The 13,010-nt window shown below is 37.1% G+C and overlaps 1 protein-coding gene across 2 annotated transcripts in view; it reads left to right on the top strand.

The window, feature by feature from the left end:
* The window catches only part of Exoc6b (exocyst complex component 6B), a 466,935-nt gene that overhangs the window by 235,411 nt on the left and 218,514 nt on the right, over nucleotides 1-13,010 (top strand). For both annotated transcript variants that reach the window (XM_076940004.1, XM_034511676.2), the window contains exons 16-17: nucleotides 3,669-3,780; nucleotides 8,885-9,019. In XM_076940004.1, coding sequence (XP_076796119.1) covers nucleotides 3,669-3,780; nucleotides 8,885-9,019 — 247 coding nt within the window. The remainder of the gene's footprint in view (nucleotides 1-3,668; nucleotides 3,781-8,884; nucleotides 9,020-13,010) is intronic.

Here is a 13,010-nt window from a genome sequence, read left to right as displayed (position 1 = left end):
CTCAGTCCCCAAGGCCAGGGAATAGTGGCTCTTCATTAACTTTTTCAAGCTGATTATGGGCATTTAGATATTAGAAGAGGGGCAGGGGAAGAGTAAATTGATAAGCCTCTGACACCTGTGGGTTTCCAAAATACTGGGTCCTGTTTACATATCCAGTCAATTAGCCTATGTCTTTTAATTGGGGGATTGAGTCCATTGATGTTAAGAGATATTAAGGAACAGTGATTGTTGCTTCCTGTTATTTTTGTTATTAGAGGTGGAATTATCTTTGTGTGGCGATCTTCTTTTGGATTTCTTGGAAGATTACTTTCTTGCTCTTTCTAGGGTATAATTTCCTTCCTTGTATTGGAGCTCTCCTGCTATTATCCTTTGTAACACTGGGTTTGTGGAAAGATATTGTGTAAATTTGGTTTTGTCGTGGAATATCTTGGTTTCTCCATCTATGGTAATTGAGAGTTTTGCTGGGTATAGTAGCCTGGGCTGGCATTTGTGTTCTCTTAGGGTCTGTATGACATCTGTCCAGGATCTTCTTGCTTTTATAGTATCTGGTGAGAAGTCTGGTGTAATTCTGATAGGTCTGCCTCTATATGTTATTTGGCCTTTTCCCCTTACTGCATTTAATGTTCTTTCTTTGTTTTGTGCACTTGGTGTTTTGATTATTATGTGATGGGAGGTATTTCTTTTCTGGTCTAGTCTATTTTTTCATTCTATAGGCTTCTTGTATGTTTATGGGCACCTTGTTCTTTAGATTAGGGAAGTTTTCTTCTATAATTTTGTTGAAGATATTTATTGGCCCTTGTTGGAAGTTGGGAATCTTCACTCTCATCTATACCTATTATCCTTAGGTTTGGTCTCCTCATTGTGCCCTGGATTTCCTGGACATTTTGTGTTAAGAACTTTTTGCATTTTGCATTTTCTTTGACAGTTGTGTCAATATTTTCTATGGTATCTTCTGCACCTGAGATTCTCTCTTTTATCTCTTGTATTCTGTTGGTGATGTTTGAGTCTGTGACTCCTGATTTCTTTCCTAGGTTTTCTATCTCCAGGGTACTTTCCCTTTGTGATTTCTTTATTGTTTCTACTTCCATTTTTATGTCCTGGATGGTTTTGTTCAATTCCTTCACCTGTTTGGTTGTGTTCTCTTGTAACTCTTTAAGGGATTTTTGTGTTTCCTCTTTAAGGGCTTCTACCTGTTTACCTGTGTTCTCCTCAAATTCTTTGAGAGTGTTATTTATGTTTTTTAAAAGTCCTCTATCATCATCATTAGAAGTGATTTTAAATCTGAATCTTGCTTTCCTAGTGATAATGGGGAATTCAGGACTTCTTGTGTGGGAGAACTAGGTTCTAATGGTGCCAAATACCCTGGGTTGCTGAAGTTATTGTAAATCTGCATCTTGCTTTCCTAATAATATGGGGAATTCAGGACTTTCTTGCGTGTGAGAAGTAGGTTCTAATGATGCCAAGTACCCTGGGTTGCTGATGCTTGTGTTCTTGTGCTTGCCTTTTGCCATCTGTATCTCCTTAGTGCTACCTGTCCTGTCTCTGACTGGAGCCTGTCTTTCCTATTATCTTGGTTGTATCAGAACTCTGGGGTGGGTGTTACTACTGGTGTTAGAGCTGGGGCCCAAGATCTGCTCAGTGCTCAGGCACAGATAGAAAGGAACCAGTGCTCCAGGCCAGGAGTAAATTCCTAGGTCCTAGTGGGTCCCAGTTACTCCCTGTTTGGGGCTGGTGTTGTTTTCTCCTTACCTAAGATACTGTCTGGGTTAGAGCTCCTGGAAGGCCCGCTTCCTCTGGGTTCTGTGAGATTGGGGGCAGAGCTGCTGCCTGGTATCTGCTCAGTGCTTGGGCCCAGACTGGAAGGAACCAGTGCTCTGGGCTAGGAGTGACTTGAAACTTTTTTCTTATTTAATGTTAGAGTGTTCTCTCTCTCTCTCTCTCTCTCTCTCTCTCTCTCTCTCTCTCTCTCTCTCTCTCTCGTGTGTGTGTGTGTTTGTGTGTGTCTCCCTCTCTCTCCTTCCATTTTTGTTTTGAGTGTTGATCTGTGCTTATTAAGCTTTTGATCCCAAACTTCCTTTGGTAGGTTTTATGTTGACAGTTTAAATGAAATATTTCCTTAACTTGAGGGAATTTTCCACTTGTCTTTTATTACTGGGTCGACATAGCCTTCCTCCTCAGAATATATTTATCTTGTAACTTGGAGTCAGAGATCAGTTCTTCTGTTAGAGCTGTCTCAGAATAGACTTAGTAGACTTAGGTTGTCAAGTAGGTAATGTATATAACAATAGTTCTCTCATACAAAGTGTCACACAGTCAGAGAAATGTTAAGTGGAGATTTCTTATGTAGCTTTAAAAATAATTATTTTTATGAATCAATAGTTTCTCATCAGAAAATGTTGAAAGACATTTAGCTATTTTGAAAGTTTTTATCAATAGCAGGGTCTTCTATAATAAAATGATACTCTGATATTTAATTAAAAGTTCAGTGAATATATAGATTTTATTTTTCTGTACATTGTGAAAAGTATAAAAAAATTTGGGTTGTTTTTGCTTTCTAAACTTAAAAAAAAGAAAGAAAGAAAAGAGGTTGGAGGCTATGTTGTCTAGCTAATTTCAATTGCTGAATTTCTGTTAGGCAACATAGAAAAGAGAGAAAAAGTGTCTTAAGAGAACATTAAAGTTACTTTGAAATAACACTTTACCTCTGTGGATTGCTGGTGGAGTGTAAATTAATATAGCCATTATGACCATCAGTTTGAGGTTGCCTCAAAAAATTAAAAATAGAGCCACCATGTGACTCAAGTATTCTACTCCTTATTTATATCAGAGAACTTATCTCTGTGATAATCTTATCACAGAGATTATTTATACGTCCATGTTCCGTGCTGCTGTGTTCACTATTGCAAGACAATGGAACCAGACTAAATGTCTGCCAACACATAAATTGTTACTAAAAACCTACTACATGTGACGTAGAATACTATTAAGCTCTAAAAAAATAAAATCTCTAAATTGCAGAAAAATGGATCTATTTAGAATACTTAATTTTAAGCAAGGACACTCAGTATCAGAAAGAAAAAACTTTATGTTCTCTTATATGCAGATTATAGCCTATAAAGTTACATGCATATTTGCAAACAAATACACATGCATAGTATAACATGTAAAAGGGAGACTAAGTAGCTTTGGATAATGATGACGATGAAAAACGCAGCTAAAGCGGATATAAACTAATTTCCCTTTTAGTTTTAACTCTGTTATAGGTGTGTGTGTGTTGAATAAGCCCATGAAAATATAATTGATATTGAATGTATAAAATCTAATGTGACATTCCAGTTTCAAAATGGTTCCTTTCCTAAAAAGTACAAGTTTGCCTGCACTTCTTAAAGTATTCAAATGTGAACAAATTATCTAGGCAGAGTACTATAGATAGATGTTTTTTTTTAAAAAAATGAAAGCAGCATAAATTTTTAACATAACAGTCTTAAGGTGCTAGAGTCCTTGGAATACTTGCTAGTATGCAGTACACATTAGGCGGTCCTGCTGCCTTCACCACTGCCTCTGCTGCTGCTAATCCTGCTACAGCTGTTACTACTGCAAGACTGCTGCCTGCTTATTTACCAATTCCAGCTACCCAGCTGTAACTGGGTTCATCATTTACCTTTCAGCTCCACTGAAGTTGATGACATGATTCGTAAGTCTACAAACCTGTTGCTGACCAGGACTCTGAGCAACTCTCTGCAGAATGTCATTAAGAGGAAGAACATTGGCCTTACTGAGGTAAAGTAGCTCTTAGTGATGATGGTGGCCATGCCAGTTGTCCGGTGCATGCACTTTGCCTACCTCTATTATTGATACCAGGAGTCTTGGCACTTAAGTCCCTTGTCCCAAGTTAGACTTCCTTGGCTTTTTTTGGTTTCATTGTCTTCTGAATATGATTGTAAATTGCTTTATCACTGTGTTACTTGTTTAGTAAAGCCTAGTGATTCATGTTTGAGGCTGGAGAGAGGAAGGTAATGGCTTACTGCCTGTCCTTCCACTCAGTTGTGGTATAGTATAAACTTAAGGTTTGACTTTCTGATATCCAGTTCTAAAATTTGGGAAGTTATGAGATTCCCTTTTCTTTGGAATTAAAGATTTTACGGTCGCATCTCACCTTGCATTCTTTGAGATAAAGAACACCATGAAGTATGACATTGGCTATGATGGAATTATGCTTGTCCATGTAGCTTTAGGGTTCTTTCCTTATTCTTCTGTGCCTACTTTCTATTGCTTGGAATAGAATTCTCATGGATTGACTTTCTTCATCTGAAAATGGTCTAACTTTTTTCCTTAACCAAGTAGTTTACAAACAAGGAAAGTTGGGAGTAGGGGTCATAAACTCTTCCACTGTCATTAGATTTTATCATTTTCTTTCTAAATTTCAATCGGAAGAGAAAGTTTATACTTTTGTTAACTCTTTGTCCAGAATAAATTGATTTAATCATTGTGTTCAAACAGAGGTAGACATTTTATAGTTCTGGAACTGGTTTGGTGTTATAGAGCACTCAAGTGACAGGAACATATTGAAAATATACAACCCAGCATCCTTCTTCAGCATACCAGGCATTCAGAGTTTAAAACTCCATATAAGCTATACCCACCAGTCTACCTTATCTTGCTTTGGGGCCACATAATACTGCTTTTCTCTCTTTCCTTATGCTCTGTCTTTTTTTTTTTTTTTTTTTTTTATCTCTGGCCTTCTTGCTGCTTTCCTGGCTTCTTTGCTTTCACTTGTTGCATACTACTTTTTAGTTGTAGCTCCTGCTAGCCCTTACTGTCTCAAAGCATGGGTAATAACTAATTGACTCAGTAGGTGCCTGAGCTGGTGCTTCCAGGTCTGTAGAAAAAGCAACTGATGACTTCCTGTGTGCCTTTACCCAGACTTCCTGACTTCTAGTCCTCTGCTCAATAGTGTGTTCTTAGGAAATGACTGTGCTTTATGTTTAAATGGGGACAATGGCATCACATATTTTATTAAATTATTACAGGAATCAGTGAGCATAGTGTTCGGGCCATAGAGAATACCAGTACATACTGTTTGTTGTTACTAATCAATCTGGGCATGCAAACAGTGCTTGTCAGGTCCAGTAGGTTGTTTGTCTGTTTGTTTTAATTAGGGAAACCAAAAGATTTGAACAAGATGTCCTACCATGACATATCAAATGTTGATATCAAGATTTATTCTCAGTTATTAAGCACATACTATACTGGATGCTTTACTATTTATTATTTGGAATGTACCGTATTTCATATCCATATTGATGTTAATATCTCTGTTTTGAGCTAAAAGACAGTGAACATGAGTATTTTTAAGCTTCACATCAGTAATTAATTCACCATAAGTTTTGGAATAAAATTTGAAAAGGGATTTCTTCTAAATGAAAACTGAGATAAACTTTGTCCTTTCCTCTTTTTGATACTGGAACAACTAGAATCAAAGGTTGGTCCTGGAAGCCTTAACAAAGGAGGCTTCTACCCATCCTCATTGGGTCAGTCAAAGGGACAGAGAAAGGAGAATGATTCAGTGTAGCCACATTGGGAGGAGCAAATAGATCCAGTGATTTTCTCGTTCATCTTCAGGGTCCTTTTATGAAGTATATGCATAGCTAAGCAGTACCAGTCGAGGTGTGGTCTTACTCATCACTGAGCTAATATTTTCTGAGCTCCAGGCTCTCCTGCAGGAAGTCTGAAGTTGTCAGATTTCATGAAATTTCTTTCTAGGAGACAATTTACTCCTCTGTCTGGCACCAGCCCTTTTCTTCCCTAGCATGTGGTAACTGGGGAGAAATTCTAGTTCTTTGAGGTCCATTATGTGAATAGTCTGATAGTCAAAAGGAAGATACAAGTATCTCCCTTTAGAATATCTTTCCTCCTTCCAAGATGGGTACATTTTCACAATTAATTAATTTAAAATACTGTAACTGACCTGGCAGACATGAGGAACATGTAAGGTAGTAGACCCATAGACGTGCTTATAGGTAGGTCAGAGCTAACATAGAGACTTGAAGCTATAATTATAGCAGCACCTAGCAGACCCGAAGCAACAGCTGCTACTTTTGTTTTTTGGTCATTTAGAAATAAAACTAGATAGCTGTCCAACAACGGGCATAGTGGTCACATTAGCTACAGTAAAATACTTTATATTCAAGTCAAAAATTTGAATGATACCTTGGAAATTGAAACTAGTAGTCCATTTATTCTGGTATTTTAGTTTGTTTTGATCTTGGAAATGCATAAACTAAATAATGGGTAAAGCTTTTTGAGCTTGCTGGGATGAGAGAGATAAGTTAATTCATTCTTATGAATAAAACTAGTGTTGTTATTGCTTTTTGGTTTTTGTTGCATTACAGATCTTACAGCTGAGAGCCATCAAACTATGTGACTTCTCACCTTATAGCTTTGGGTCAAACTAAGAAATTTCAGGGTGGTAAATTCTCTGCTTCTGGAAACAAGACAAAAGCAGATTTAAGAGAAATAGATGCATATAGGCAATTTATAGTTGAAAACTAAACCTGTTAGATTGTAGGGCTGATACTATTTAAGATGATGGCCACATTTCATTTCTGAAGTTGTACAGAATAGAGCACCTGCCATAGTACCTGGGGTCCCTTGGGAATGTGTAGGAAGTTCTGGGGCAGTGATCCCCACAGGGTACTCTGTGTTCAGCTCTCTGACTGTGTGACTGTGGTCCCCACAGGGCATTCTCTCACACTTATTTTCATACCACCAAGGATAAGTGGAAAAGCTTCTTGCCCCTAGTGGGATTTGATTCATTTATTTATTTTTTTTTGAGTAAAGTTGTGTTGTTGTTGTTGTTGGTGGTGGTGGTTAGTGTTTGTTTGTTTGTTTGTTTGTTTTTGGAGACAGGGCCTTGCTATGTAGACTAGGCTAGACCCAAATTCTCAAGTTTCATGCTTCAGCTCCTGATTGATTATTAGTAAAGTGACTTCTGTCATTTTGTTTTAAGAGTTGTTGTTTACACCATAATTTTTTTCTTTGCTAGATTGTTCGTGTAGGACTTCATATCAGACATAATGAATATCTAGCCTATTGTTAATTCTGTGTCCTTGAAACAGTGTCTAGGATAGTTTGGAATTTGAGTTGGGTTTAATGATACCATAGAAGGAGGTCAGACTCTGATGATAGTCTGTATCTCAGACTGCTTCCTTTCATCCTTCAGTTCAGAGTTATCCTCCAAAGCCTCTCCCTTACAGGGGTTTGATGCTGTGGCTCAGGAGTAGAGCTCATCAGGCCTCGTTAACAGGCAGTATTTCCTCTGAAAATGACACGGCATGTGTTATAATCCTGGAATTTTATAATAGTCTATTCTGTGCTTGGCAGTGAAACACTTGAGGAGTGACTGACAGCCCACTCATGCAATTCATGGTGATCTCTTGTGTTGACAGATCTTTTTAAAGTCGTGATAAATTACTACTGTGCCCAGCATAGCCGCCTTCATTTTTTTTTTCAAACTGCCAAAATCCTGCAAAACAGAACAATTTTCTTTTTGAGTGCCACTGCTTTTTTTTTTTTTTAATTTCTATAGCATGACATGATTCCTCTTATTATTAGAATTTCTTTTGATAGACAGAATGTGTTCCTTATAGGTAATGCTGATTTTAAAATGGAAGTCTCCAGTTCTCCAATTTAACTTCCTTTCATTTCTGACTTTTACGTCAAGACAACCTTGCCACCATCCACCTTTTTTCCCTTTCATCTTTCCTGAGGGACAGTTGGAAGCTAGTATATTTCAGGGGAGGGGAAGGTAATGTAAATACCAATAAGCTGGCCTTGCTCCAGTGAATTACCTCCTACCTAACCTGGCAAGAAATGCTAATTAAACTCAGTGGGTCACAGACAAAAGATGTGGAAGTGGGCAAGAGCTTCTTGGAAGGACATTAAAGAAGGGGATGATGGGATTGAAGGGGTGAAAATTCTTAAGATATGCTATGTAATTGTGTGAAATTCACACAATTTAATAAATTTTTTAGATTTGATTTAGATGATTTTTATGTTAGTGTTATTTTTGTCCTTTAGAAGAGAAATAGGATTTCAAGCATATACCCCAGCACTGAGTCACACTTGTCGCTCCAGAATCCTCTTTAAGGATCTTTAAGGATCATTTGCATAAGAAGAGGGAAACTCTAATAATAACAAAGTGTTTACTGTTCATGGTGACTTTCTGGCTTTGAAGTTATTGTGTACATTTTGTATATAGAGGATTTTGTATATAGAGGAGTAAAAAGACTGATAACATTGGGAAGACTTTTGTCAAGACCAAGGATTTTGGGTTTTCTCCTTCTATGTTCAACTTTTTTCTCTTAGGAACTAAGGGAGTTTGTTGGCATTTCACCATCAAGGATAACATGTTTGTGTTCTCAGGCCTAATTCTAAAATGTCTCCTGCTTTCTCAACTATGCTTTTTTGCTTTACTGAATGTTGACTGATTTGATTCTTTTGTAGGGCCCATGATTAAGACTAGTAGCTTTGGTTATTTTTGTTTTGTTTTTTCAGATAGGGTTTGTCTGTGTAGCCCTGGATATCCTGGCACTGTCTCTTTATACCACACTGGCTTCCAACTCACAGATCCACCTGCCTCTGCCTCCCAGTGCTGGCTCAAAGGTGTGTGCCACCACAACTTGAGTTTAGCCTTTTTAAAAATAAATGAACATATTTACAAGTGTCACTTTAAATTGGAAAATAGATGTTTCTGGTGGTTTGGGGTGTTTTTTGGGGGGGAGGCTTCCTGTAAGGTAGCCTATGGAGCAACCTGCTGACAGCTCAGGTGCCTTCTGAGCCATCATTCCTTGAATGAGCATTGCATGTGCTTACTGTTTTGTAGCTTGTCCAGATTATCATCAATACAACACACTTGGAGAAGTCCTGTAAATATCTGGAGGAATTCATCACCAATATCACTAATGTGCTTCCAGAGACGGTCCATACCACCAAGCTTTATGGTACCACAACTTTCAAGGTGAGAACATGTCATCATAGAGGGGATACCCATTGACAGTACATGGACATAGTCTGGGCCTTTTCACCAGTGGCTTTTTTCCCACAGGGTGATTTGTGACATGCTTTTGAGAGTAAGAAAGAGTTTAGTTTGGTCTCCATTTTTCTAGAAAACAAATTTAAACACAAGAGTGATATGTGTGTGTTGAAAACAACTACAAAATTTCAACATTATCAGGATAGTGTGGTTATAGCTGATATGAATATTAACTGTAATATTTATTTGGTAACTCTTCTTCCATGCCTAGCTTTTTAAATCTTGTTTTAGTGACAAATCCTTACCCCCAATAGTTAGCTATTTTCTAATTATAAGCCCATAGCAGTATTTCTCTCTGTCAGAGAAAATGACTTCTTTGTAGAACAAAGGAAAGATTAGTAGTAGATGAGTTTCTGGAGCATGAACACCTACTCTTAGAAGAATCCGATGAGTCTTTTTTTTTTTTTTTCTATTGTATACATGTATATTTAACTTTGTTTCATCCAGTATTTTGGAAAAGAAACTTTTTATATCCTGCATTTTAATTTTTTATTATTAATAAAATCCTCTATATTAATTATCATGTGAAAATTTTCTTGGTTATTAATCAGAAAAATGTTGCAATTTTAAACAAAAAAGAATGAATTTGATATATAAATGAACCTGAGAGTAGACAAGCTGGTTGTGTAGCTCTGACTTGTCTAGAATTCTGTGTGGACTAGGCTGGCTTCAGACTCACAGAGATTCTGCTTGCTTCTTCCTTTTAAGTAACTGGGGTTAAAGGACAGTACCACACACCAGGCATGGTTTGAGTTTTGGTGTTATGTGATTGTTGTAGTTTTAAAACATGTTCTATGACATTCATAAATCCCAAAATGGTAACAATTTGACACATGGGCACAGTTTCAACCAAGACTTATGTCCCCTGGTGTTTCCCCTTTCCTACCCTTTATCCTTTCTGTTTGTTGATGTAATCTCTCAAAAATACCCACCAAAGAAGAAATAAGATTTGATCCATTTGGTGATTAAAGTGTGTGAGAGAGGGACTTTTAGAACTTAACTGTTTGCTATTTTAAGAAGTATGTGCAATGGACTGGTCTAGAAATCAAACCAGTATTGGAAATAACAGTCTCCATTTGGAAGGCTGGTTCTGGACATTTTCAGAGACATATTTTCAAATTACCTGCAGTTCTCTATGATGTTATGTTAGCAAGAGATAAAGTTGATACAGGATCTGGATTTCAAACAAGTGTTAGTACATGTGTTAAGGCATTTTTAATTGTCAAGTTAAAATTACTTTTTTTTCTTCTACAGTATTTAATGTAAATTGCATTGATTATACACTTTCTAATTGTGTTAGTGTGTTGAAATCCAGCATGTCTGTTACAGAGGTCTATCAACCAGCTTTTGTTGGTTGATACCAACAGAACCTTGGTATTCTTAAAAAAAAGCTTGCAAGTACTGGAAGAAGTGAGTCAGCCTTTAAGCAGAAGTAAGAAGGTAGTGCTTTTGATTATTGTTGGTATAACAGCTTTAATTACATTAGTTGCTAGCACCACTGCTTCTGCAATTGCTTTGACACAAGAAGTTAAGACAACTACTTTTATTAATCACTTAGCAAAAAAATGTTACTAATGTGTTGAATATACAAGAGGATTTAGATAGGCGTTTGAAACAATGGACTGATGTTCTTTATCTTATTCAAATTATTGGAAGGAGGATCAGAGTTTAAGAGTAAGGAGCCATCTTGAGTGTCATGCCAAATACCATTGGATTTGTGTCACTTCTAAAATTTACCCTGGTAGTTATCATAATTAGGAAAAAGTTTAAAGACAGTTGCAGGGTATTTGGACTAATTCTAACACCTCTCTGGATGTTTTAACTTTACATAGTGAGCTTTTGAATTTAAAGAATGCTGCTCTGCTGAGCATCCATGTGGTAGATACTGCTGATATAATTATCCATGACTTGAGGGCAGAATTTCTATTTTGGTCAAGCTACAAGAATGGTATATATAGCTTGATCATGCTACCCCTTTTTGTCCTGGGAATAATTTTATTCCTGCCCATTGTGTTAAAGCTTGTCTTTATCTATATCAACATGTTGGCAGCCAAAGTACATGACTTGAAACTGAAAATGGACCCCAAGACAGAGTTGTTAAAATAACAGACTGGCAAGCCAAGGACAGTTAAGATTCTGCACAGAGCCTTACCAGCCTAAGACAGAAATGCATTGCTTTTGATAATGCATATTCCATGATAGTTAAGGAAGGCATTCTTGTCAGAATGACCTAAGATAGGCTCAGTTTTGTTTATGAAATAAACAAGTAGAAATAAGACTCTTATCTCCTAAGATTAACCAAATAGATTTATTTATCAGCAGATACTCAATACAAAAGATGCCCTCACAATTAGAATTGTTATCCCAACATCTAACCTTTTGATATGAATAACTATCTTAGACAGTTAGAGACACTCATATATCTGTGGCCATCTTCTCTCCTCCCTCTCCTTCTCTTTCTTCTTCCTCTCAACTCCTAGCTCCACTTACCTCTTTTACTGCCCAATCACTTAGCTCCACTGTAAATACAATAAGCAGGAAAAATCCTGCCACACTGGCATGTAATTAAAATGGTTTAAAAGCAAAAAGGAGGGTGGATTCTAGGGAGGGGGAAATGGGGAAAGGGGGATGATATATGAAGTATAAGTGAATAAAATACTTAAAAAAAAAAAAAAGAAAGAATGTACAGTGTTGAAGATAACCCATTCCTTTCATCTCTATGAAGGACTGAGTGAGGTTTTCACAAGAGGACCCTAGCATGCTTTACATTACCAATAAAATTACTTAAGAACGTTCATTACCTATCACACCAAATTTATGCCATTCCTTTCATATTGCTTATGAATGCCTGATTATAGCAGCCATGACACCCATGGGCAATTGGTTTCACAGTCCTCACAGCTAATCCATACACATCCTCCCAGAAACTTAGTTCATTTTTATATTACTTACAACACTTTGACAATGTAAATGATGGTATTGTCACACTTATCGCTTAGGGGATAATGGCAAGATCACAATTATGCACAACTTTAGTATGAGTCTTTTTTTTTTAAATTTTGAATAGTTTTAAACTCCTTTTGGTTGAATTCAGACATAAGAAACCTAAAGACACAGAACACTGCTGAGATTAATACTGATGCATTTTTAGTGAAGATTCAGCTAATAAAGAGGCCTCCAGAAGCAGTGTGGAAATGTCATAAGAGCTCTCAAAGCTTCAGAGTGACCCAGACACTGTAGTAGGAATCAAAGTTGTTCTTCCTTGGCAGTATTCTTAAATGTGGATAGTGACTTCATTGGAAAATGGTTTTTTTCTCTACTGTAAAAACTAAAATTTGTTCCAAAGCATATACATGAGTAACTATCATTCAGTGTTAGGCAGAGAATACAGTATTGCTAAATTATATTATGAGATTCAGCAGACTGTCTTCCAGATGGAGATTATCCTGGATCTACTAATACTCTGTCCTCACCCTGTCTCATTTGTAAAATTTCAATGACTTTTTCCCATTATGTTTTAAAGTGGTGGTTTTTTTTTTTTTTTTGGATTTGTGGTACTATGCTGTTCTGGGTTTAGAAAGGAAGTTTTGATTAGTTTTTGAGATAGTGTATCACATGCCAACTCAGGTTTTCCTAAAACTCACTGTGTAGTCCAGATTGGCCTCAGACTATGGGTAATTTTACCACCTCTACCTTCTGAATGTTGTGAGCACATATGTGAGCGCCCATGTCCAGCTTGCTCTAGCAGTGAGGATGCTGAGGGGCATGGAGAGCAGGTAGAAAGCCTGGTGCTGAACAGCCAGCCTGTTAGCTGCTGAGCAGAGGAGTCGTGCAGGGGACATTAAAGGTCACGTTTACTTTTGGTAGGAAACATTGATTCCTCAAAGCATGCTGAAAGCTTATTTTTAACCAGCGT

Source organism: Arvicanthis niloticus, chromosome 9 (assembly GCF_011762505.2).
Source record: "Arvicanthis niloticus isolate mArvNil1 chromosome 9, mArvNil1.pat.X, whole genome shotgun sequence".
Classification (NCBI taxonomy): domain Eukaryota; kingdom Metazoa; phylum Chordata; class Mammalia; order Rodentia; family Muridae; genus Arvicanthis; species Arvicanthis niloticus.
The sequence above is the reverse complement of the archived record's forward strand: the minus strand, read 5'-3'. Positions and strand labels throughout refer to the sequence as shown.